This window comes from Scatophagus argus, chromosome 3, assembly GCF_020382885.2.
Source record: "Scatophagus argus isolate fScaArg1 chromosome 3, fScaArg1.pri, whole genome shotgun sequence".
Lineage (NCBI taxonomy): Eukaryota > Metazoa > Chordata > Actinopteri > Scatophagidae > Scatophagus > Scatophagus argus.
In genome coordinates, this window is record NC_058495.1 from 20692088 (window position 1) to 20719257 (window position 27170).

Here is a 27170-nt window from a genome sequence, read left to right on the forward strand (position 1 = left end):
TTTCTGCAGAGTCAATTGCTACAGACCTCCAAATTTCATGTGGCCTTCAGATTAGCTCAAGAACAGTGCGCAGAAAGCTTCATGAAATGGGTTTCCATGGCCGAGCAGCTGCATCCAAGCCATACATCACAGAGTGCAATGTAAAGCGTTGGATGCAGTGGTGTAAAGCATGCCACCACTGGACTTTACTGGACATGCCACCACAGGCTTCTCCACTGAAGCGTTCTCTGCACGCTTCTCCATCTGGCAATCTGATGAACGAGTCTGGGTTTGGCGGTTGCCACGAGAACCGTAACGTACTTGTCTGACTGCATTGTGCCAAGTGTGAAGTTTGGTGGAGGCGGGATTATGGTGTGGGGTTGTTTTTCAGGAGCTGGGCTTGGTCCCTTACTTCCAGTGAAAGGAACTCTGAATGCTTCAGCATACCAAGAGATTTTGGACAATTTCATGCTCCCAACTTTGTGGGAACAGTTTGGGGATGGCCCCTTCCTGTTCCAACATGACTGCGCACCAGTGCACAAAGCAAGGTCCATAAAGACATGGATGAGCGAGTTTGGTGCGAGTCCTGACCTCAACCTGATAGAACACCTTTGGAATGAATTAGAGCCTGTGAACCAGGCCTTCTCTTCCAACATCAGTGTCTGACCTCACAAATGCACTTCTGGGAGTACCCACAGACAACAGCTGAGGCTGTTGTAGCTGCAAAGGGTGGGGGAACATCATACTAAACCCTATGGATTAAGAATGGGATGTCACTTAAGTTCATATGTGTGTAAAGGCAGATGAGTGAATACCTTTGGTAATACAGTGTACATTGGGTTGGTGCCTCTAAAAGAACGCGTTCAAATTCATGCCAAAAGTTGAATCCAGCAAACAAGAAAAAAATACTCAGTTAAAAATTATGAGACTCTGGTCGCAATTGGTGGCACCGGCATCTGGGTTATCTGAAATGGGTTATCTGAAAAAAAAAAAAGACTTTTAATCTAGCGCCATCATGTGACCTACAATTCTGTAGTATTTCCAATACTTTGTTTTAGTGCTGAAAAGCAAATGTTAGCATGCTAACATATTAAACTAATTTGGTAAACATTACGCTTGCTCATCTGTAGTGTCATCATTGCATGTTAGCATGCTAACATTAAAGGACATCTGTGTCATGAGTTCTTGTCTAGTGATCTCTGGCAAGAAAAAAATGTAATGATATTTTGGACTGTTAGTGTATTTTATTCAAACTGAAGGAGTGAGGCGGGGATGGCAGCAGGGAACAAGAAGACTGAACAACACGACCTTGCCCACAGAGTCAAAGCCTCGTCTGCAGGGCCATTTGACATTTTAGCAGGTCAAAGATTCAAATCAAATTCTTGACATGACTTTATGCCTCTTCTGATTCTAAATGAATTGATAATGGCACTGAATGTACAATTTTGTAGAGCACAAAATGTAACAAAATAGAAAAAAAAAGAAATTGTCAACCAGACAGAATAAGTCTCCAGTAAACCTATGATTGCTTATTTAATGTCACCCTTCCAGCTCAAACAGATGTCAGTGAGGAAAAAGGGTGATTTTTTTCAGCTTTATGGAGGTTGTCACTCAGTTACTTATATTTTATGCAGGTTACATGATGTGGGCACTGGACTGTATAGTATGTAAAAAGCAGCAAGTCAATGCATAAAAAAAAAAATAAATTAACCTCCAACCGAAGAGGTTCACCCATGTTCCTGTCTTACATTATCCTGTACCATAGACAGTACTGTAATAACTACATGTTTTTATGATTCTGCTGTTAATGAAACAAGTACAAATCTTTCTTTCTCCTGGGGGCATACCAGGAGTTTGGAACTAAATTCTGCTGCAGCACAATCACCTTTTTACAGCATCTGAGGAGAAAGTGACAGGAACACATGTAAACACTGTTAAGGCAAAAAAAAAAAAAATTGAAATTGAAAAGAAATGTACAGTGCATATATAAAAGCTTCAAATTTCCATCTGATTATAGAAAACACATTTATTTCTTGTTCAATTATTGAATCTTTTTCTAGCTCCAACAATGTGGGGGACATAATTATGTGCTGAAACTACATCACCTGCCCCTCGCAGACTCTGTCGGAGTGGAACATTAGCTCAATCAATGTCAATTATTTCCCAGTCTCCATTATTGCACTGCCAGGAGTGGGCAGAATTTTAATCCCCACTTTGCAATTGCTTTAGCTACACGAGTCTTGGGCTTTTTGTCATGATTAGAAACACAACTGAACATTAAGCCCAATGGCGTTCAACAAGTAGTGCAGGAAAAATGATAATGGGTTTGTCGCTCAGCAAAGTGGAAGTCGGTAACAGTGGCTATACATTTGGCTGTGTACAATTTACTGTGTAATTTTACAGTCTCTGTTAGCTAATCAAGCCTTGGTAGCAAATGAAGCCATGTCTCCACTTGTCACATACACAGCACCACTGCTTCTTAAGTGCTGCACGGGCACTGGTACAAAATATTATCTCAGTGACAGCTGGAAACACAAAGACTTTTGTGCTCTGTGTACATGCAGAGTCAAAGATACAAGAAAAGGTGTCCCTGCTGGCATTTAGTAGCATTTTATGGAATCCAAGTCCAGTGTCAGATTCTCTTATCAAATATGATTAAGCTTAGCTGTCAACACTTGCAACTGCCTAAACTTGAAAATAACTAAAAGAGAAATGAAACCATTTGTGGTCTGATTAGGCAGAAACTGTTTTGAGTGCAGCCAAATTATATTTCACAACCTGCTACCAGAAAATATGATAAAACTGAATTTTGGTTGACTACATGACATTTTCTGAAGAGCAATTCCAGAGGGGGGACACCAAAATCAGTGCTGTAACTCACCTAATGAACCCCCAGTCACAACATTGCATAGCTTGTTTCACATTCAAATAGCTTCAAGCACATGTTACTGTGGCTAGAGTGACCTGTAATTCAATGCACTGAAAACTGCACATTCCTGACTGACCATTCCTCACCGCTGACATATTGCATAATATTTACTATGCATTTAAAATGTCCCATGTGTTTTATATAAATCATTCAGTTTTCTTTGCTGTTGTTGTTGTTGTTCCTTTAAGACATTTAGTGTTCTTGTCCTGTTTGCCTTTTATGAAACTGCAGTGTTTATTATAATGACATTTCTTAGACATTAACTATTGATTGTGATTATGTCAAACAAAACATGTCAAAATGTTATAGCTCGATGGTGTGAGACCTACTTGATCAGATCAGGCTGATTAAGTGATTGATTGATGAACTCCTGTTCAACAGGTACGTAACATACTTAACATAAGTCATTAGATTAACAGACAAGAATTTATATTAAGTATTATGCAAGTAAATAATTTGAAGTAAACACGATTTTATTATGTGCAACTGATGTACATTTTTTCTTGTAATCCATTACTTTTTTCAGTGTATTTTGTCCACAAAAATCAATTCAATTAAATTCAGTTCAGTTTATTTATAGAGCGCCAATTCACTACAAAAGTTATCTCATGACACTTTCCAATTAGAATAGATCTAGACAAAACTTTTTAAATAAATTGTAATATAGAGAACCCAACATTCCCAAAAATGACAAGATTTCAATTAAGTTTTTATTTTTTAAAACTACATTTCAGTCTTGTCTTTTTCTCAACAGTATTTCATGTTGATATCATCACAGTTAGTGTTAAATTATGTCTGCTGACAAACATACTTAATTGAGGCTTTCATTAACACAAATATCACTAGAAGCAAAATATCTCCTGAAATTGACATGATGAGCTGATCTCAGCAAATGTTTCATTTGATTCTTTATGGAATCAATATTAATTAGCTACAGCTCAATTTGTATAAGCCTCCACTAGTGATGATTATTGCCTAAAAGGTAAAATGAGAAGGCTGCTGCTTGACTGTTTACCAAATTGATCTTTGCTAATTAAAAATAGAATTACCACCTTGCTGCCCTGGCTCATACATGCAATAACTGATAGAGAGCTTCATCACATGGTACAACTACAGTCATCTGAAGCACAATATCAGTAAAACCAATGAGCTTATGGTGGACTACATTGCTTCAAACGTAGATGCAAAGAAGCTTGAAGTTCTAAAACATGGATGCTTCCCACACAACTTTAGCTTGAGAAGATCAGTGTCACCAATTCAATATCAGACCAAACACAGTCACAAGTTCCCCTTCTGCTCCTGAGCTATGGCGCTGAATAACAACCCAACAAAGTTTTTGCAAAACATTATGTCACAGTGAAGCTGACCTTTGGCCTTTTGGATATAAAATGTCATCACTTTATCATGACATTTGTGTGAAATTTTGTCATAGTAAGTGCATAAATTCTTGAGTTATCATCCATAAGAGTTTGATATTTGTGATAGGCGTTCTTGAGATTCTCAACAAAGGGAAGGACGTGAGGTCACAGTGACCTTGATCTGTGACCACCAAAATCTAATCAGTTGATCCTTGGGTCCGCGAGGATATTTGTGCTAAATTTTTAAGCAATTCCCTTAAGGCGTGTGTGATGAAAATATATTACATGACAGTTGATTAAATTGGCAGTTTAATAATGAGGGAACAATTTCAGCAGTGTTCCCTTGTGATTTTGTATTCTTGAATTTGCTCTCCATCATTACCTTTGCCAGGGCTAAAGAATGAGGATGTCCAGCCAAGGCTAGCTTTACGGTGGTCTCCCAGATGCGTGAGTCATGGAGTCCCTGGGCGGTCACCATGAACTGGATGGGCTCTGACAGGTTGGCCACCTCCTGCTCGGCATAGACCGTCCCATCAGGCCTCACGCTGAAGTTGGGATCGTTGCTGACAAAGCCCACATCTCTGCTGCGCTGGCAATCCTCAAACTTCACTGCAGAGACGGACAAAAAGGGGAAAGGGGGTATAGAATTAGAGAGCAGCATAGTGGGATTTACTCCATGAGGTGTTCGTAAATCCTTGACACATCAGGCAGGCTTAAGATTAACCTGCATCCATCAAGACCTATCTTGAAATATCTCATCCCGTCTGCTGTCACTTTTGATTCCCCGCTTTGACATCTTTGGCAAAACAAACTGCTTATCTGTTCCTGAACCGGAATACACAGGAGGGAATCTAATTCTTTTTCATATCATTCTTTTCCCAACTAGACAGATAGCAATGTCAAAACAGCTTTTCCCTCAGCTTCTCCAGGGAGAGCATGAAGAGAAGGTCTAAAGCACATTAGGCTGACTGGGCCGATTGCGCTCCATGCTCTGCTGCCGAGCACATGGAGCACAGTCTTGAATGACATTTGGAGGGTTCTGCTTGACTAAGACAAAAGAAAGGGAGCTTCGGAATATCATGTTGCACACATATTTGCACACACACACACAGATACACAATACTGCTATTCGTGTTTGCAAAGTAATGCACCATATGTGTGTATATGATCAGTATGGGAAGATGGTGTTGTTATAGGGGCTGTATGCAGTCTTTCTAATCCACACATGTTTAAAGGGTTGGGACAGATAACTGAGGCGCACGCAGAGGGATGGTATTGGTCTGTTGAGTGCATCAGTGCAAATTCTCCAGTGACAGCTGACACGAATATGCCATTACACCACAAAAAACTCAGGAGAAAACCTAAAGTCCCAGTTACTACTATTTGGAAAATCCTTTCATTCCATTGCCAAATTTAATCAACACTCAGTGCATCGTTGTCCCATGATTCACAGCATGATGCAATGGCATGAATGCTGAGAATGACTAATTGTTGTTTTTCAGCACGTCTATTATGTTAATGGCTGCACACACACACACACACACACACACACACACACACACACAAAACACACCGTCTCTACTCTTGTCTCCGTCTACCCCCAAGTTGAAATGCATGTGCTCTAATCTTATCTCACAAACTCTGGCTGCTGATAACAAGACAAACTGATTTCATAAATCACCCAGGGAACAGCTCCTCTGTTATGAACTATGACAGTGTGATTTTTCAGAAATCCAGCATGAAGAATTCTGCACAGCAAGCTTTTTATCAGACTATCTATTTAATTTATCACTCAGCTTCCCGTCAAAGGCAGCTCCCAAACAACAGGCCAATAAAGCATGAGATATCCTCGGCCACTGCAGCCAACCGTCACACAAATGAGGCTGCTTGTTTTCAACCTCTGAGTAATTGCATGCGTAATGGGACGGATGGTAAACACAGTTTTGACAATGTGTGCATCTGTCTGTGTTGGCACATGCAATCCATATTTTCATTTAAAAAAATGCGGCCCAGTGGAGAACTTCCTTATGTGAGTGATAAGCAATCAGCATACTTTGGGAATCATTTATAAAAGGTGGACGGGCGGTTTAACATCGGGTTGTGACAATGTGACACAGACCTGCTTGTATTATCCACAGATGAATTGTGACGGCAGGCATGTATTATGTAAATGACTTCAATTAGCTTGAACTGAGCTGGCTAATTGTTGTCACTTAGACAGGTCTCTTGTGGTGCAGCTGGGAGAAGCGTGCGGCTTAAGGACACGTGCACTGCAAAACGCTGCTTGTGAAAGACTGTGGGTCCCTGCCTGTGCATGTGTGTGTGTGTGTGTGTCTGTGCGTGTACACGTAGGAGTATGCTCACATAGTTTGAGAATGTCAGTCTGTCTTCAGCTGGCGCATGAATTAATTTCAATCTTAATTCTACAATAAAGTCAGCAAGGTCTCTGAGGGTCCGTCTCTCGCCTTGCGTGCTGTAGTGGAGCCAGTTGGCATGGGAACACAAACGTGGTCTGTGAGGCATTGCAATTGTGCAGAATTGTCAGAGGAGTATCTTTGATTCTTTGTAAGGGCATCTCTCAGTTTGCCATTCACCGCCTACTGGTATGTACCAACGACGGGCTGCGACCATGACTCTGATTCCTATTACATGTAGTTAGTGCAAAAATATTCATAAATGCTTTGCTATTCATTAAAAATTCGGTTCACAAAGCACATTTAAATCAGGTGGTGGGATCTGATCTGCCCTGCTGTTAAATGGAGATGAAAGCAGCAGAAGGAGACAACACTGAGGCTAGATTTTGATATAGAAGCTATGTGTGTTTGAGAGGGAGGGCGGAGATGGGAGGATAAAAGGAGAAGGCAGCAGATACAGATACTGTAGCAAGCAGAAAAAATAGTTTGAGATATGCTACAAAATATACAAAATAAAGCATAACTGGAACAATTTTCTCAACCTTCTTAATAAAATACTTAGTTTTAAGACAAGACAAGCTAATGCACAAACATGGCAAAGCAGATTATTCATTGCTGTCACTTCTGTCATAATGGAAACAGAAGCAGTGAATAACAACTAACTCCGCTGATAACTAATGTGTGTGCATTTATTATTATTCTTCACTCGTGCATGTAATTCATCTTATACTTGGCAAACTATGACATTCCTTCGTAGAAAAGTTCAACTTTAAGTGAATAAACAAGGAGGAGGCTTGAGGGTGTTTTCTCAGCTGACAACCCTGAAGGTCAGTAAGCTCACAGTCTTTTTTAAATCACAAGAAAAAAAAAATAAAATTCAGAAATCTTTGAATTTAATGAACGCTGCCCACAGAATTAACTTTGTCACCTGGTTAGCTTATCCGAGGAACCAGGACTGAACAGAGCAGACGGAGGACAGAGGGCAGGTCTGATATGTGGCTATGTGGGAAAGCTGAAGACATTCGCTGTATTATCTGTCTGGAAGTGCATGCACTACACACAGCTATTTCAAAGTCAGACAAATTTTCATTTTAGCTGCCAGGTGTTCTCTATTCAGCAGCTATTCTTCTGTCTGAGTTGTCTCAGTGTCTCAGTGTGCGGCTGTTGCAGGACTTAAAGCACATGTCGTTAATTTCAACAGCTCTCAGCTAATGGATCTGGTCGACGACATGTCACAGTCACATCTGGGGTATGGGCAGTGGCTTACTCACATATTATCTGTCATAAGCTTCTCTCAGTGACTTTTGACTGATTTAGGGGAGCAATAAAATATCTAACGGGGGACGTCATGATACAAGATTACAAGCCACTGGGTGGTCATGTTTGCCCAGTTTGCATCTCTGCCTCCGTCAATTTTTCAAGACATTTTTACAGCCTGAAGCTTGGATGCGTATCTGAACATGGTCCATGTTAACAACGCTGACTCAACTGCAAATGAAGGCACTGAAATCGGGGATCAGCAGGCCTGTGGTTGGGCGGCGAGTACACTGGAGCCAGTCAACCCTGAGCCCGAGGGACGACCAGAGCTGACTGGTCAAAGGTAGGAGGACCTGATTGATCTTGGGTGAGTTAATGATTAGATAGTTAAGAGGGAGACAGTCCATGAAGTGCATTTAAAATAAACAGCAAGTCCAGAACAATCAAACTGTACCTTGCTTACACCAACAGCTTTCCGAAAACTGTCACAATTGCCTTCTTCATCTAAGAGTGTAGAAATGTGTGTGTGTGTGTGTGTGTGTGTGTTGCTGTCTTTTGTCTGTAATTGATGAGGAACACATCAAGGGTATTAAACCACCAGCTCAAGTGGGTATGAGTAGGTGTTTGTATTCTGTTTTTCTATAGCCTGCGCAAATATGTGTAAATGTGTGTGCTGCAGGGTATTGGTCTGCCTCTGTGTCCCTGTGAAAGCTTCTCTAAGTACATGTATTGTGTGTGTGTGTGTGTGTGTGTGAGACTCTTGTATATTTTAGTATGTCCTGCCATCCACAGCGGTGTTTGGCAGGCTGCTGTGGCTGGTGTCATTCTGCTCAGCTGCTCTTCTCTGGACTCGCATAGCAGAGAAAACGTTGTCCAACAGAGCGGCTAGCGTGGCACAGACGTAGCTAAAACAGAGCAGGCAAGCAGCCGTGACCGCCAACCACTGAGTCCTTCATGCACACAGATGAACACACACACACACACACACACACACACACACACACACACACTCTTTCTTATCCTCTTTGTCTCATCCTGCTTGTAGATCCAAAACAATACCCTGGAGGAGGCCAGAACAACTCTTGTATGGAAACATTACATGTGCATAATGTGGATGGCGGGGAGTAACTCTGCACAGCCTGCTTTGTACATCCACGTGGAGCTCGCCCCGCTCATCCTGCTGCGCCCGCCTACACCATGTTCACCTGTCGACCACACACGCCTCCCCTCCCCTCTCCTCCCTGGCGTTCTCTTTTCATCCTGTCACCGTCTCTTCCCTGTCTCATCCACTTGCCCGTTCTCCAGTGTCACAGCTCCCACTCTACCTTAACTCTTATTGTCCTCATGTCCTCCCTGTTTAACGCACCCTCCCCGACCACCACCACCACCACCACCACCACCGCCTCTCCTCCTCCTCTCATTGTCTCAGCAGACTGAGAGACTTTCCCCCTGCTGCAAAAAATGAGCACCCTGGTGCATCAGTAACTAAAAGTGTAAAAGTGAGGTGACAGTAGAGCAAAAAAGCTAAAAGGGTGAAGAAAGACATTCAAAAAACAGTCAAGGTCATGTCATTCTGATTTTAGGAATTTACAAACTGATTTTAGATTTAGGGATTGTATGACAGATCATATTTAGTACGGATGGATCTTTTCATACACCCACTTTTATGTAACAACGTTTATTATTGTTCTTAGTCTCCGTCTTATGATTTTCAGTGTTTTTGTGTTTATTTCTCCCACTGCTCATTTGATCTGTCTTTAACAAGTGGTAAAGCGCTTTGTTTATGTAACCTGAAAGGTCTATAAATAAAGATTATGAAGTGATGGTTAAAGAGTTTATACACAAAAAAACAAAAGTTTAGAGGGAAAAAAAAAAAAGAAAGTACAAAGGTCTCACTGTTGCGGACTTCTTTAGACGGTCAGGTACATCATGAATGGAGCTGGTGAACAGATCCAGACTGAACATATGGAACTTGTTTCGTTAAGGTGTTGTTCATCCCGGTCATGGCACAGTGCTAAGTAAACACTCCTTCTGGCACCCCGCTGCTTTCCTCAAGCCAGCGGGAAAATCAACGCCACCCACTCAATTTGCAAATAACAGTATTTTTGCCAGGCTGAGGCTGTGATAGACGGCAGTACGGAGCCCACTGATGAGTCAAATAACACTGTTAATGTACAAAACATACTGTATGTAAGAGGCAGTAAATCGTACTGGAATATATGTGTACAATATAAAGGACTGTGGTTTCAGTGTATTTTGTGTCCACGGTGAAGTTATTGGATAGATCAACATTATTTTCCCATTTTAACTGTAGTTTTAATTTTGTCAAACTTTGTTGATTTTGTTAAACCCAGAATAACTGTATTCAGAATTTAAAAGCAAAAAAAGAAATAAAATATATGTTAAAATATGTTTTTAGGTAATCTGATAAGAAGTGTAGTACAATAAAAATTTATTTTTTTTTTTTTTAAATGATGAACTGCATCAAATGGGTCTCTGCAAAACCAAATACAAAAGCTTGTTTGCTAAGGACGAGATAAGGAATGAAGAATGAATAGGAATGAGTCCTATAAAAATGTCCTGTGAAAAACATGTACCTTATCCCCAAAATGTCAGATTTGGGAAACAGCCGTGTTCTCAGGTGCACTGCCAAGCATTTTTAAATGTTCTCACTGGCAACTGCAAGGTATTAATGAATTAAAACAAACCCCAAAGGTGCATGCAATCGATCCTCCAGAGTGAGTTTCACCATGACAGAAGACTCAAGGTTTTCAACTGACAGTGACATTATAGCGGCTAAAAATCTGCTCGAGAGACAACTGAGTTTCTTTCAAACTACAAAAGGCAACAGAAATGAGAAAGTTTACACCTATCAGTGGGCAGTGAAGCAACTTCAGCGGTAACAGCCGTGATCGGAGAGTAAAGATGTTAAGTCTGCTCTCTGAAGTGGTCGTTTGTAACAATTGAATTGAAGCATCTTGTGTATCTCTAGTCAAACCTGAGGCGCCCCATGCAGTACATCCACAACACTTGAAACTCTTTTGAAATCCAGCCCACTGTTCCCCCACAGGAATGCTTATAACTAATTCAATTTACATGCTGCTGTTTTTAAAACGCTGCAGGTACAATGTGACTTTCCTGAAAAGACTTTCCTTTTTTTTTTCTTGCCGCAGTTGGAAATGAATTTCTCTGCCTCTGCAGTTCTCTGTTTTAACAAAAGCCCACACAGTTCCCTCTGACAGCTCGCTCTCACAAAAGGAAACCACTGCGACTCAAGTGTGTGTGTGTGTGTGTGTGTGTGTGTTTGTGTGTGTGTGTGTGTGTGTGTGTGTGTGTCGCTGTGTGTGCTTATGCGTGCGAGGGAGCTAGAGTGAGAGAGATAAAAAGACAGAGTGAGAGAGAAGAGGGACATTGGAGTGGGAGTGTGTGACACAAGCTCTTTGCATATACAATTATTACAGCTGATGCATAAATGGGTATGGGTGTCATCGACTCGCTGTGCTCTCACAGGTGTGTATGTGTGTGCGTGGGAGAGAAGGTGCTGACAACCTGCATTTGGTGTGCGTCAGTGCTCATGTTTCACTTTTTACACACCACACGCTTGTTATCTGGTGCTGGCGCACTTGGCTAAAAAAGAAAAATAAAAAACACAACAAAAACCAAAAAAACAAACAAACCAAAACCTTGTCACATTGATAGCGTACTGTCACATCTATAGGGCCAACATCCACCCACAACCCTGTCACCCCCACCCCATCACCTCATTGTCACTTCCCTCATTGTGCAGGCACGGATGCTCTAACGGAAGGCCCTCATGTGTTGGAGCCTACGAGGCTGTCAGGATACAGAGAGACTCTTTGTACTGCTGATCTGTCTGTAATGTAACCGCACACGTACAGGATGTTGTGTGGGCCGCATGCTCGGTGGGGATTTTTCAAAGGTTGTCACAGTATTTCAGTGGATTATGAAGATCTCCTCACAGATATTTGTTTTCCTTTGCACGACACCTCACATCACGTACATCACACCACGGCGTTGCATGTAAACTTTGCTCGATATTGTAGCTCAGATCTCAGGCTCAGGGTGTTAAAGAGTTGCTGCAAACACTGTCCCCATGAGTTTTGGCTGGGGCGCTTCTGGGTAGTGCGTTTGGGTTTTGCACGTCCCCGGCTCGCTCTTATCTCTGCATTAGCCTTCTCTCATGGGCACGGGCATGAGGAGGCTTGAGGAATGAGAAAGGGGAAAGAGGGGAGATAAAGAGGGAGAGCGGGACCAAAGCAGAGCGGATGCAATTAAAAGACTGGGTCACAGATCGCAGTGCCAAGCGTCAGTGTGATTAATACACCACCATTCAGCCCAGGAGCTTTTCTCGTCTCTGTGTCGATGTACAGTGTGTATGTGCAGTGTGTATAGTATGTGTGTGTTTTTGAATATGTTATCCTCTATGCTTATCACAGCTAGGGGGCACCACTGTGTCTCAATACGTGCTTTCCTCAGGTGTGCCAGGATTAATCCTTTTTAAGGTTAAGTCAGGAAATCTGGTGGCCTGAACAAACACGCTAGGGGACATGATCTGTTCACGTCTGACCTGAGACAAAGCAATCTTAGATCCAAGTTAAAAGACTTTTTTTATTTTCATCCTGCCTGTTTTCACAAACAAAAGCAGGGAAGTAAGGCAGCACACTTAAAATGCTGCATAAAAATTCTTTCTGAAGTTCACTCTATTGTGAACTTTCATGAACACCCACTATCCTTGAATTTTTTTGCATGCCTTTCAGCTGACCATCTCATCAGAAGCTACCCACCAATTTCAGAGCAAGCCAAAACAGTCAAGTCGGGCTTCCAATCCATCCTCTGCATTACAGGAAGAAATAATTGGATCAAGGCAGCAAACAACACACAAATTCCACCAACTGAAGTGATGGCCCTTCTCTAAGTCTTATGATAATGAGAAATGTTCCCTCTTGAAGCACAACAAGGTGCACAAACATATCAATTGATTCTTTCATTTCTTTCATCTGGCTCCACTCACCAGAACTTGCCTTCAAGGTTTCCCCTTCGATTTTAGCATGAGCACAGAAGGAGCCACGCTTTATCATAGCAATATCTTCTTTTTAAGGAGGTGAAGCAAAGAAACTGCCTCAAGGCTACACGCTGTCTGTTATCTCCCAGTACAATATAATAATTTCACATAGCCCAAAGCGAGGTGGCAGGACCTCAGCTGGGCCAAGTGGCAAAAAGGGGAATGTGAGCAAACTAGGGCCAAGGATCAAGGGACAAAAGTGGCTTCTGGGAAATATCCATGACTCTCACTCAACCGTATAATGACTGTAATGAAAACCCATTATTCTCAAGTATTTTTTTAGGAGGGCCCTTGTGCACACATCGTACAATGAAGGAAGAAACTTCTGGCTTTAGATCATGGTGACACTTTTATCATAGTGACTGACACCGCAGAAATGCCTGCCATTTGAATGGGAGACGCAATACGGCTGGGTGAGGAGATGAGTTTGGTTACAGTACATAAGGCAGTGCTCGGTCTGTGTCCAGTGTTCATGACTGAAGCACATCTTAGCTGGTTATTTTTAGCTGGTCTTGATTACCCTGGAGGCTGGCCTTAATAAATACTATAAGACCAAAAACAGGCTTCCTCCCGCTGCCCCTCCTTCTCATCCTCAGAGAAACCCAAAACTCACTCACAGGGTAATCAGCTTTTAATTTCCTCGTCCCCCCCACCTTTTCCTCTTTTGTTCTCTCATTCTCTCTCTCTGCTCTCAGCTCTCGCTCTCCATTAGCCTCACTTGCCGACTGAGCGGACCAACAGCTCTTTCTTCTCTCTGCTTCTTCCAATTCTCTCCATCTTTTCTCTCTTCTTGTGTTATTAGCATAAACGTGTTTGCATCCTTCCCTGGTGATTGTTTAGCTGCTGTGTTCAGCATCTTGATTTGATTCCCTACAATTGCCCTAATTAGCATTACAAATATACACTTATAGAGGAACAGAAATATCTGTTATGCCTGACAGACTAATTTAAGGGAATGGAGGCCAGAGGAAAAGGCAACACTAAGACTGTGTGATAAAAGGTGTATCACTGCGTCCCAATAATGAGGTGTCTTATCCGAGTCCACTGAAACTACACTTTCACTACATTTATGTAAATCAGTGAATGGCGTGTTTGCCTTAAGTGAATAAAGCAGCATACAGAGCTGCTGACAATGGAGCACATTGGAAACTCAATCGTGATAAAAGGTGTAATCACAACAAGAGATATACCTCTTATCTTTTCTCGCCCTCTCCACCTCAGATCACTTCTCCTAAAGCCAATGATTAGACTTAAGACAGATCTCTCTCATTATCCGTTGCTCTCATCCATTTCTCCCTAATCCTGTCTCTGCTTCAAAGCCCCCTGAGGCCAAGCGATAGGCCAAGGCCAGCCATTAGTCTTCAGGCCAAGAGACCAGGGACAAAACTCATTTGTATTTTCCCCAGAAGGAGATCAAGGCCATTTCAGAGGTCATCTGCACTGACTGCTGTCACATACCTATAATTGCCACGTTGCTTCTTTCTGTTTTGACTCTTTGTTTGGGTATGTACATGCAGTTTCGAGAGTGATCCTTGTCTTTCCATCGTCTAATCATTTTCCACTTATCTGATCTACGGTGGGAGACTCTGAGGTGGGAACATGTAGCAGAGGTGGTGTTGAAGTAATTGTTCAGCCAGATTCCTGCCATCTGAGGCTGTAAAGGTCATTCTACTGACTAAGCAGCTTAGGAAGTAATTGGTCTCATTATTGTCAACCAGCACACAAAAGTGGATATCGGTTGGTTCCTCCAGAGGGCTAAGCTCACAAAGCAGATGACTAATTCTTTGTACCCGTGCTGATGACACATAACCAGAGAGGGATAAATAAAGACATGCATAAAATCATAAATAAATCTAAAATCAAAAAAGTAAAGAATCTACATCGTTGCATTATTGATTTTTTGGCCACTTGGGTGTAGTGGGTTTAGTCTAGATATGGTGACTGTGTTGGCAAATATTTGCCAACAAATGTTTAAATTGGCAAAACAAAGAGCAACATTAGCATATTAGCATTCATCTGCAGTCGTGTGGCTCTTTGGCTCCTCCATGTTCACTAGTCTGCCTCTAACTTTGTGGTGTTTGGTGCTGGGCAGAGGATGTACAGAGGATTTGTCAGATTTTCTTTTGCTAAAAATGATGGGAGTCTTCTGCTGCTGAAAAGAAACACTGACTGATTGAGCAGTGAGAGTGAATCTAAATAGCAAAGTTGTGGGTAATAAATAACACGCTCTGTAAAGATTTGTGTGATAAATCTCTGTGGATTTGTCACTACAGGCGACCCCTTTTACATTATATATAGTCATTCAAAACATTCATGACATAAAAATATAAAATACGGCAGATTCAAGTCACATACTGTCTACAGTGGGTGGCAGATGTGTATCTCATGTTGGAAATAGGAGCAGAGGTGTCTGGTTATGTTTTAAAATGAAGGCGCAAACTTGTAGCAAATTGTAGGGGAGGAATCCTCCCCCAGGTTACAAAATCAATTAAAATAAATTTAAAAAATGTGATTTAAAACAAATTAACTGGATTTCTCCAGAACCAAAATCACTTGGATGAAGAATCACCCACACTTGTCCAGATAAGATACAGTGAGGCTAACGCGAAAACAAAGTGGTAGTGGGTTGCAGGCTAAGCCATGTATTCAGGGTCAAATATTAAAAAAATAATCTATAAATGAAATAGCCTGACAGCACATTACAACAAACGATTTGAAAAATTAAACCTGGTGAAACAATGTTAAATGCAAGGGTTGCTATTCTCAATACTCACAAGGCCACTTTCAAAGTTTAACAATTGCAATAGAGTAGAAACAATTTGAATGAACTGGATTGTCTTACAACAATATTGTAATTCTAATCCCACCCACAGGTGGTAGCTTTTCTCAAAGCACCACCTGTGGGTGTAGCTGTGCAGGAAAGAACGAGTCCAACTTAAAACGGTGAATTTTGAAACACTATTCTGGGTCAGTCTGCTGTTGTGAAGGAAGAAGTGGAAATTATTTTTGAGCAACATGATGTTTTGAATGATTCATAATAAAAGCCTTAATTAAGAAATTCAAGTTTTGTGTTTACTGAAACACTGGAGGGGTTTTATTTTGAAATGGATACAAAAAAGTTTGTATTAAAAGCGTAATGGGGTGAATTTAATAAAATAACAACTCAAACAGAGGAAATAAAGGTCTTATATTAATATCCATGTGACATTTAATCCTGTCTGATCGTGAAGCTAAAGTTAGGTGGTCGAGCAGGCAAAGTTAGCCAAAGTTGGCTCACAAATCAGTTCGACGTCTCAGTGACAGTACAATCATACTTTTAAATTTGGCAGAAGTTATTCGACAAACCAAGTTCATTAATTTTTAACACGTTTCTCACATTAAACACTGTAAATCCCGTGTGGACCGACAGACTGTGAGACAGTCAAAGCATGCTGTAGAAAATGACTGAACCAACTCAAAGGGTGGCCATAAAAATGTGTGACTCTTTTAATTACTTGTTGTTGTCAGTTGCTGAAAATAGTAAAATAATAATTAGTAAAGGCTGCTTGAATATAAACACCTGCCTGTGGGAACTGTATGAAGATTTAAGAAGGTTCATTTTTAAAAAGACAAAAGAGTGGGGTAGAAAAACTACAACTTTGCTCCCACTAATTGAAAAGTGGGGGTGCATTTGCTCCACTTGCTCCTCTGATCAGGTACCTATGAATAGCAGCACATACTATATGTAAGCTGGCATTTCCTATTATGTCCGTAACACCATACTGTAGCTCAAATATTTCATTCTGCGTAACCACCCTTTCACAGACCCAGTTTGAGCTTGGATATGCGTAGGTACTTGAATTAAAAAAGCTCCCTGAGCCTTTCAGAGTGCAGCCCTCCCTTAAAAGCAACAAATCTGAGTTTCTTTCAACAGCTATTTGCTTTGAAGTCACCCTGGCCTGTTCCAGAAAATCAATTAAAAACATGACTAATACATTTGCACCTAACATTTTCCACTTTTCCTCTTTAGAGCGTTTGATGTCCCCCGCTGCCTAACACTGTGTAAATGCTGAGATCACAGAGATAGTGACGGGAGGATTTCAAGAAGGACCCTTTCGTGCTTATTTGCTGCTTCAAGTGAAGCTCCGACCTGAAGTGAAATGAAATAACGAATATCAGCGGACTCCTGCTGTGCTGTTTTGCACAAAACTCTACTCCACCACACCTCAAAAGCTCCTCAGTTTAATATTCTTTGTCCTCTTTTGTCTTTCAGGCCTGCAGAGACATTTTCCCTTAGGATGATTGGTAAATAATGTCATGAAAGTGTCTCACTCCCCCTACCCGTCTGCCCTTCCTTACATTTCCTATAAATAAGTCCCCTAGTGACAGTTATCAGAGAGATCTGCAGTGGTCCTTAATATGAGCATACCGTTGTCCCTTAAGTGGGCAGTGCTAAGCCTCATTGTCTGCAGTAGATGTAGGAGGCACAATAGGAGAGGCTGAACCTCTCTGCTCAACTATCTACCAGGATGGAATGGGAGGTCGGTCTCCCTGGGGCCATCGCGCCAAAACCATTATTCTTATCACTGCAGGACAACTCACCGCAGGCCAGAAAAAACCCTTCCAAAAGGTGAAATGAGTGTGTCACTCAGTGTGTGTGTGTGTGTGTGTGCGCGTGTGTGTGTGTGTTTACCTCCTCCCTGCCTCTCTCACACCACACATTTCTGTATTTCTCATTAACTGATAATACATCACTCATGACCTTGTGATAAAAATACATTAGCTGGAGACAAGCCATTAATCTATAAAGAATCAGGCTGTTTAGGTTATCAGGTGAGAATGGGTATACGTGTTATCGCACAAGTAATGGGAATATGCTTAATTGGCCTTCTTGAGCGAGTCTTAAGTGTTGTCTTTGGGAGCAAAGTTGAGTCCATCGCGTTGGCTGTCATCAAACAGCTCCATCATTGTTTCGGGGATAAAGGTCATACTGTATGCATGTTAAACTGCTGCAGTGTAGTGGGCTTGGTGCAGCTTTATGAGTTGTAGGGCTTGATAGTATAGCTGGATCCAAGTATAGACGCCCAGTGTGTTTGGATTCACAGATCTGTGTCAGATTTCACCCACGGACGGCAACAAGAAACCCGCCTTGACAAACATCAAGCCGTATTGCTTAACTACAGTATACTCTCGCCCTAACACACAGCTATAAATCACTGTGCCCAGTTTCCCAGATTTGCACCACTACAAAGCATTTTGTTGCTTTCCGATAGACCCTCTTGACAGCCACTTTTCTCGTCTTAAAAGAATCCCTCAATATACTTCCACCTCAGTGAATGGGCCTAATCTTTTGCGTAAGCAAGTGAGACCTCCACTGTTAAATGGTTTGCCACTTTTAAAAACATCAAAGCTGAAAAAACTTCCGAAGATAAACTGTCAGCGCTACAAGATAACCCACAAGACGGGACCCGTCTTCAGACAGCTCAATTTGAACAAAAGAGACTTTCAAGCCTCACCCAAAGCAGAACTGACGAAGAGAAGATGGCACATTAAAACGTGAAGAGTGCACTGCAGTAGGTGAAGCATTTCTGAGGACAAGTTTACCGGACTATTTAGATCCTTTTTTTTTGTCTCATTTGACAAAGCTGATAAATTGTTGTCCTCTTAGATACATTACTTTAAAAGTTTCCTGTCTAAAATTAGCATGTTAATGTTTCATTTTGCCTTGGAGAAGCTAAAAAACTTTCTCTACAGGATGTGTGTGTGTGTGTGTGTGTGTAACACACCAAAGATGGCCAGAGAAGTAAAAAGTCATTTGTGTTAAGTAAAATATGTTTTGTTATTCTTGGTACAATTTTTCATGCATTCAATCTGTGCTACAATGACACAGAATCATTATTACTGCTATTACAAATAATTAAAAAAGCCTACACCATCATTCTGTCAATTTTGGCAGCTAAATCCTGATGGCTGGCTGCCAGCCTGGCAACCCGCTTCTAAAATTCACTCTGGGGCCCTGGCGAGGTTGGCTAAATTTTGTGTTTACTTGTGAAAAATCTTGAATATCTGAGAGTGTACTGATTACACAACAGCAAAGCACTCCAAAGTCCTGCCTTACAAACAACTATAGTCAAACTAGCAGTTTAACAGCACTGAAAACAAGGCGGAGTAGCTCATTTTACTTTAGGTTTTGGTCTGGGTTCGGGGTTCTGGATTTGATTTCAGTCAGTCTTGGAACCAATGAGAAACTCCGGACAAGGGACAAGTTAACTAGATTTGCATGCAGAGGTGAATCACAAATTCACTCTGAAACAGCGAACCTGTAAACCGCTGCAGCAGGGAGGGACAGACTTTCACACAGCACTTAAGTCAGTAGCTTGAAGCGCATATTCACAGCAGTGAACAGAAACTGCAGATCTGGGGAGCCAATTCTGACTGAAAGACTGAAAGGTACATTTGTGACAGCTGTTTCGCTTGTTTTTATATGATTGTGGCATTTAACGGAGTTAGATAATTTATGTATCTATTAGACTAAGAAAAGCTACGAGAGGTTGTGAAATCTAGCAAACTCAAGGCTCAGACACATCTGAGCTGGAATAAAAATTGAAGAGTAGTTCATCAGTCACTAGACGATAGCTGTTGGGATCCAAGTTTGCATTTTGGCCAATGTCATTCTCCTCTTTTACTCTCCACATGGGTTGTTTACCCGCATGTAAACAAAGCCTGTCCAAATGTGACTGGTCATGTTGGTATGACTGGGACTATAGCTCAGACTTCCAACAGTAACCAGAACTCTTCAGACACCAAAATCTTGTTCCTTTCTTACAAATTTTGCATCCATGTGAAAATATCTTTATAGAGATTACTTATTATTCAACTAATATGATTAATCTTGATTTTTCTCCTGCTTGACTCAAACCTCAACTAAATGAACATTCAGTGCTACGACGTTGACTAAACTGATAGAGTTTTTCCTTCTTTCAGTCAGAGCAGGACAGGAAGTGATCTATCTATTACTTTTTAATCATCACCATCATTAGTGTTTCCTGAAGTGTTTACAAACATTCCACATGCTCACAAACCTTCAGGGTGGAAATACAGATTGAAAAAAAATATCAAGCAGTGAAGTTTGAGTGTGAAAAGTATATTTAAACCTGCAAATCGCCACGTAAACAGTCTGTGGTTCGAGGAATGTGTTCAACAGAGTCAGCCGACTGAAATCACAGCTTCAGGCTTCATAATATCAAATTAATTGCGAAGCTTTATTTTCATGCCAAGTCCATGGGTGAGATTGCCTTACTTGCCAGAATCAATTTGTCAGTGTAGGTGCTAAAATTTCCAAACGATGAATTCATCTCAGCTAGCCAACAGCATCTCTAGTGTCACGCGCTGTAGCTTGCTAGCTGTAACCTGTAACGTATGCTTGGACTTGAGCTGTCCGCTATGCATAAATCTCCGTCCTGCCACGGGCAAAGAGGCGAGAGAGGCAGATGAGGACATCCAGCACAGTATGAAGGATGGTGGCAGCCGTTCCCCTAGGCCATGATGATGGCACGACATCGATCCAGCCACTCCGGAGCCCGAAGTGCAGAGCCTTTTGGCTTTGTCAGCACTGTTCAACTCAGCCTCCAACTCCCCTGATCACTGTCAGAAATCCAGGAGTAAAAAAAGAAAAGAAAAAAAAAAAAAACAGAGATAGGAAGTGAAAATGCTGATGTATCTAGAGCCAGACAGGTGGGCCAGGATTGGCTAAATTACTTCTAACTGTTCACCGCAGCTCTTCTTTATAATTTTCTAGATGTTTTGAGATTAAGGCAAATCGATGTTTACTGTCAGGCAGGGGAAAGCAGAAAGACATCTAAACACAAGCACCTGTTTGTCCTGTTCAGCCTGCCAACTGGTCCTCCAGGAAACTTAAGTCTACTAATCCACTCATATATTTGCACAGGTGGCAGTGTGCAGTATGCGTTGTTGTCTTCAGGCAGCCAGTCTTTGTCTTCTAAGGTGATTCACGATGTTCACCACTTTATGTCTTGTGTCATTAATTTCTCAAGTCACTTTCAATGTACCCAGAGACTTTCGGCTCTCTCTCATCTCTTCACTTACTGAATAGAATCAATACAGGTGAGACCCTGGACTTTGAGCTTCCGTATTTATAGTTCTTTTCACCACTGAGTCATTGTGCATGCAAGCACAAAATGGGCAGAATCTGAAAAGACAAGCCACTGAAGAGGCCTTGAAGTGCACAGACAGAAAGAGTACATTTGGTTAAAACCTCAAGTCCCAGGGTTAGTCTGGAGCATTTTAAACATGACAGCCAACAATGGGCACAGACTTAAAGGGCAACTCCATCTGTGTTATTAACATGTAAACTCCCACTCAGTCGTTTTGATAACACACACACGCATACATGAACACACAGAAGTTTGCTGGCGGTGTAAACAACACAGAGAGTGACTAAAATGTTAGCCTGGAAGAGCTGACAGCTTTGAGCTTGGCGGTGGAAGATGATTTTATTATTATTAAACCTCAATTTCAGGATTCATCGGTTGCTATTTTTAAAAACTAATCAGTTAGGTTATTCTCCAGATGAACAAGGAAGACAGACGAAAAAAAGCAGTGAATCAGAGAAATAAAACATTATTTTGTGATTGTTTCACTGTGGTTATACCAGGGGTCAGCAACCGTTACCACAAAAGGAGCGATTTGGTTTCCCACCAAATTAAAACCCTCTCAGAGCGACAGAACCTATCTGACCACCAAACTAAAAGTAACACCACATATAGTTTCCTTAAACTTATGCTTTATATATGAGAACTATAGAATGCTACACTTATGAAATCAATAAACTGAAAATGACTAATTTTTATTTTCCATTTTAACAACGCAAAACAACTACGTCTTTTGTACTTTGAGTGAAAAAGACACTGGCACTTATGCATTTATTATTTTCAAGTAAAATAATATATAAATATATTAGGGCTGTGGCAACGTTAACGCGTTAACGCATTAGGGCTGGACAAGACAATGCGTTAATTAATTAACGCCGACAATCCGCCAATTTTATCGCGCACTCACAGTTTGTTTTTGTGAGCAAGTGAGTGATGGTTAGATAGTGAGCAATGGACTTAATAATTATTATGATAAAAACAACAGCGCGCTAAAATAATTGTCGGCGTTAATTTAATTTAATTTAAAGTTTAGATCCAAACAGGACGTCACGGATATTTTGATCGACAAAATATTAAAATAAGTTTTACGTTAATGTCACCTGGCACCTCAATCTCCAAACAAATAGCTATTTCAACGAGAAAAAAACCTGAATAAATAGAATAAAATCAATTTAGCCGCAGGTTGCCGACCCCTGGGTTATACTCTAAAGCACAATAGCAATCCTGTTGGAAGGTGCCACATTACCGGATTTTGTGCAAATTCAGCCAAAGCGTGCACTTTATCCCGTCCAGTGTGTGGATTTATATGTAGGAACTTCATCAACAGAAGTCTACGTCATGTCACATGGGACACATTATGTAATATATCGCTGACACAAAAACACATTATGACACTAAAACGTGAGCACTTGGACCAATATATGCAATGTTTCCTACAGAATAGCTGTTACAGAATAATAGACCCACCCTTTTAAGCAATGTGGCCCTGACCATTGAGTTTTAATGGTCTGGCTCAAGAATTCAGCAACATGAGGCTAAGATGGTTGAAAATCTTAACAAAATTGTTGCCTTTAGGCAGGCTTTATGTGTTACTTGTTTCCAGGCTTTATGCTATGCTAAGGTAAGCTAACTAGCTGCTGGCTGTAGCTTTATATTTACCATATAAAAACGAAAGTACCAATCTTTTCATCAACTGTTCTTGTATTCGGTTACAGCTGTCAGCATTTTTTTCTTGTTTAAGTCACACGCAATGTTGCTGAAGCGGATGAAAAGTGGTGGTGGCCATGAGAAAATTATGCCAAGTATTTTGGGGTTGCACATGGAGTTTTTGACACATTTTTGACACACCCCTGCTCACTTCCCATCAGTCATTGCTGCAGGAATCCTCTATAAAAAGTATGTATCTGTCAAAAAACTAAACCCAAACCATTCTGCGAAGACATATTAAACTGAACTTGGTCTTTCTGCTGTGTGCAGGGAAAAAAACGCTTTCATTTACTCTATAAATATTTGTGTATTCAGCAATATGGGCGCAGTGGAATCCATTAGACACAAATGCTATGTTGGCATGGTTACTGTTTATGTGGGATAAGCAAATTCCTGCGCAGACAAGGAAATCTGCAGGGTTGTCAGATGTGGCGAGATGACAAATATCCCTATAATGAAACGACTTTGTTTTCGGCTTAAGAGAAATTTTGTTTTCCCTGGGGACCTCCAAGTTGATACAGCGTGTAACCTTCACCTACACCTGTTTCCTTAACAAACTGCTGATGCTGTCCAGCTCAAAAGTTAAATGTTATTGTTATATACCAAGATGGTTTTCATTATCTTGTGTATTTCTGTGTGGAATCAGAGACAAAAAAATCTTTCTGAGTGAAATCTTTATAATAAGTTTTGACATTTTACTAATTCGATACGCCCTAGTTGATGTTCATAAAAGTTTATAGTCTATAGACGTACCACAATGAAATAATGGCTTTATGTGGCTTTTCCCTCCATTGTACAGGAAGGGGAAAAAGATTCGGAATAACTACGTCCTATGAAAATCTTGCTGGGAAATGTCAAGCCAGCTGTCATTAAAGACACAGTGACATTTTTATTCCATCTTTTAAAGCTGTGATTCCATCTCTGCAAACAGGGGCTCTAATCTCTGCTGCTCCCCAGCAGACAGAGGCCAGACAGATTAACTCAATTACTCTTTGACTTGAGTGAATGAAGGAAACAATAAATTTCTCATTTAAGCCTAATCCTGTGTGGGAGCAGTGGAGGAGTTATATTGCAGGTGGAGGGAAGGCAGAGTGTGTGGGGCTTGAAAATGAATTCCGAGGCAGCCGGCGTGTTTGCTCATCTTTTTTCACGGTTTCTCTTAAGTACAGTCGGAGAGCTGCAGAGTGAGAGAGACAGCAGTCGGGAAGATGAAGAGGAGGAGAGAGGGCAATAGACGGAGAGATAGACATGATAGAGTGACAGACAGACAGAGAGTCAGGCAGAGGGGAAGAGGAATGAGAGAGACAGAATGGGGTTTACAGCTCCAATATGTCAGAGTTAGTTTGCAAGATGAAGCAGCAAAAAAATCAACCAATTTCCACAGTGCTGACACACCCAAACTAATACCCTGCATGGGGCATTATAGTCATCCTTGTGTATGAAACATGGTGTGACACATGTGGCCTCGGTATTGTCTGCAGCATCTGTTGCAGGGGCACAGATGGCGATGGTCATCCTCGCCACTGCTCCGCCTCGTGGGAGACGTGGTCTGTGATGACGATTTCCTGACAGTGTGGGCCATCTGTCAACACTTGACAACCTGTTTTCAACTTCCTTTTCTCTCCAATAAAAGTGGATCCCGACACGCGGGGGTAGGTTGCGGAAAAGCAGTCCATGTGAAGGATGGATATTTGTACGGTGTGCATGAAAAGGTCAGGGCTGGGTGCTTACAGCAGCAGCAACATCAGTGAAACCCTGGAGCGGCAACAATGGTGAAACCCTGGATCCTCAACAAAGCTCTGTCAGACTGCAGGAGAAAGCTGTCAACGCAGACGCCTAAACCTTTACTGCCCTTCCCTCTCCCTCACGCTCACTCTCGCCTCGCTCTGACTCATTGTGTCAGCTCTTCAAACACCCTCCATTCTCTCCTGCCTTAAGCTAGATGCAGAGAGCAAAAGGAAGAATGAGTCCATATTTGGCGGTTGTAAACAAAAAGGAATACTCTTTGTGGTATGTGAATTGTCTCTCTCTTGTCTGCGTGCCACATCAAACTTCTCTCTGTTCCATGTACATGCATGAAGGAATTCTTCCCCCTCCTTTTCCTCATTTACTGGTCCTTTGGTTATTCACAGATAAAAATAAATTGAATGAGGGGGAGATAATGAAGATATAATGGGGACAAGGCACTAACAGTGATCCAGGAATATTGAAAGTGACTTGAACAACTCCATCCGTTTCTCTCTCCCTATCTCTCTCTCTCTCTCTCTCTCTCTCTCTCTCTCTCTCTCTCTCTCGGTCTGATTGGTGATACAGGCTCATTAAAAATTCATTGCTCTACTTTGAAAAGAGTTGACGTCTGCATTTTGGACAGACTAAGAGACAGCCAGCGAGGTCTGGACCGTCTGTGGCTTTGGCGTGTAAGACCATGTCTAGTTCTACAAGACTGACATTTGAGATTCAAAGCACATGAAGGACAGCAACATAAAGGACTGCTGTATTATACCAAGCAATGTCAAACACAAATACTGCAGCTAGCAGCTCTATATGGCTCTAATGGCAGCGTGCTGACATGCTCATAGTTACAATGCTAACATAGTGATATTTAGCATTTGTAATGTTTAATATCTAGCACGCAAACGCTTGCTGTTTAGTTCTAACCATGAAGTACAGCTGAGGCTGAAAGGAATGTCATTAGCTTTACAGGTTTTAGCTGCATTGATATTTTGATCTAAAGATGGCGCAACATGAAAAACAATTCCCAAAGCTATTACAAAGGTTGACTGAATTGGCGGGCCAAGTGACAAAGCATGGCTAAAAATGGCTAAGGCAAAAGATTTACGGTATACAGAGACAAAGAGTGACAGACACAGACAGCCTCTGCAGAAGATTACAGCATTTCTTAGAAGGATAAAACTTTGAGATGAACCATCTAATTTCCAAGGGGTGCTTAACACAAATATACATAAATACACTACACAAAACAAAACACAAATACACAGACAAAAGCTCTCCCAAGCCCAGTCACTCCCATTCCCACTCTTTAGCAGTACAATAATGTTTCCTGCATACACATTGGCATTTACAAATATAAACTAAATTAATGGCCAAAAGAGACCAAGAGCATAATTTATTCAGAACAAATAAGACATTTCTAATCCATTTGAGTTTCGAAAGGTTTAGCATCATTCTCATACCATACAAACAAACAAGATCAAAGTTAACAACTGCATGCAAGTGTAAAAGAAGCAAAAGCGCAAGAGCTGGAACTATTCAAAGAGATGTGGCGTATTTCATTGGTCGTGGTGTCACATATCCAAACACCCTATACTGCTTTTTATTCTACACTCAGGACATTTAATTGTTCAAATGTATTTAACATAAGATTGTAAGTGGCTTCAGCGAGCTTATGAAAAGTTTCTCTTACGGAACTGGGAAAGAATCTATGACTTTGCCTGCACATCAGCAGAGTGAGCAAACCCTGGTGAGCATGTTATTTGGGTAGAAACATATTAGAAATATAAATTAAATGAACAATGCAATTTCCAATATTCACCTTCCAATACCCTCAGCTAGTTCTAGATTTAAAAAGACAGAAACTGAATAATGTGACTGATGCCGTTTATACCTCCACAGAGAAGTATACAGAAGGTTTCCTGATTAGATGCACCAAATTACCTCTGATTAACTGGCATTACTGAGCTTGGATATCTGAACTCCTCAACTATCCCTAAGGGTGAGCCCAAACATCTTGTGATGGAAACTTGTTTTGGCCACTTTTATTCATTGTGTCAATCTCTTGTTCACTATCCAGTGATCATAATCATAGCTGGGACTTGTAAGGTAAACTGAGATTTGTGTGCAGGTGTAAGCCTTTAAAGTAAAGCATGAAACAAAAAGAAACATCCGTATTTATTGAGGATCACAGGATCACTCCAAAGGGAGTTAAATTCAAGAGTTTGAGAAAAAATGCCAGTAGAGACAGATATACAAATAAAATCACAAGACATAATTATGAGCTACACTTTTTTTTTTCAGGATGCATCACCTTCAAATGAATGACAGGTTGATCTTTAATGCAGGGTAAAAATACCCAAGAATAGCATCATCTGTGGGTGTGTGACAAGCTACTTATGCACATAAGCTGAAGGCTAAAAATTGATTTGGATCAAAACTAGTAAAATTACCTACACATAAATTGCATTCCATCTGCCTTTTTATAAATGGCCTCCAGCAGTTAGGTTTGATCGAGCACTATGTCTTGCACAAGTCTGCATAAAATAAACCTTTGCTACA

General features: G+C 41.1%; 1 protein-coding gene across 2 annotated transcripts in view; it reads right to left on the bottom strand.

Annotated features, from left to right (window-relative positions):
• cdh4 (cadherin 4, type 1, R-cadherin (retinal)) overlaps nt 1-27170 on the bottom strand; it is a 190216-nt gene that overhangs the window by 61628 nt on the left and 101418 nt on the right. For both annotated transcript variants that reach the window (XM_046384615.1, XM_046384614.1), the window contains exon 4: nt 4649-4875. In XM_046384615.1, the coding sequence (XP_046240571.1) occupies nt 4649-4875 (227 nt within the window). The remainder of the gene's footprint in view (nt 1-4648; nt 4876-27170) is intronic.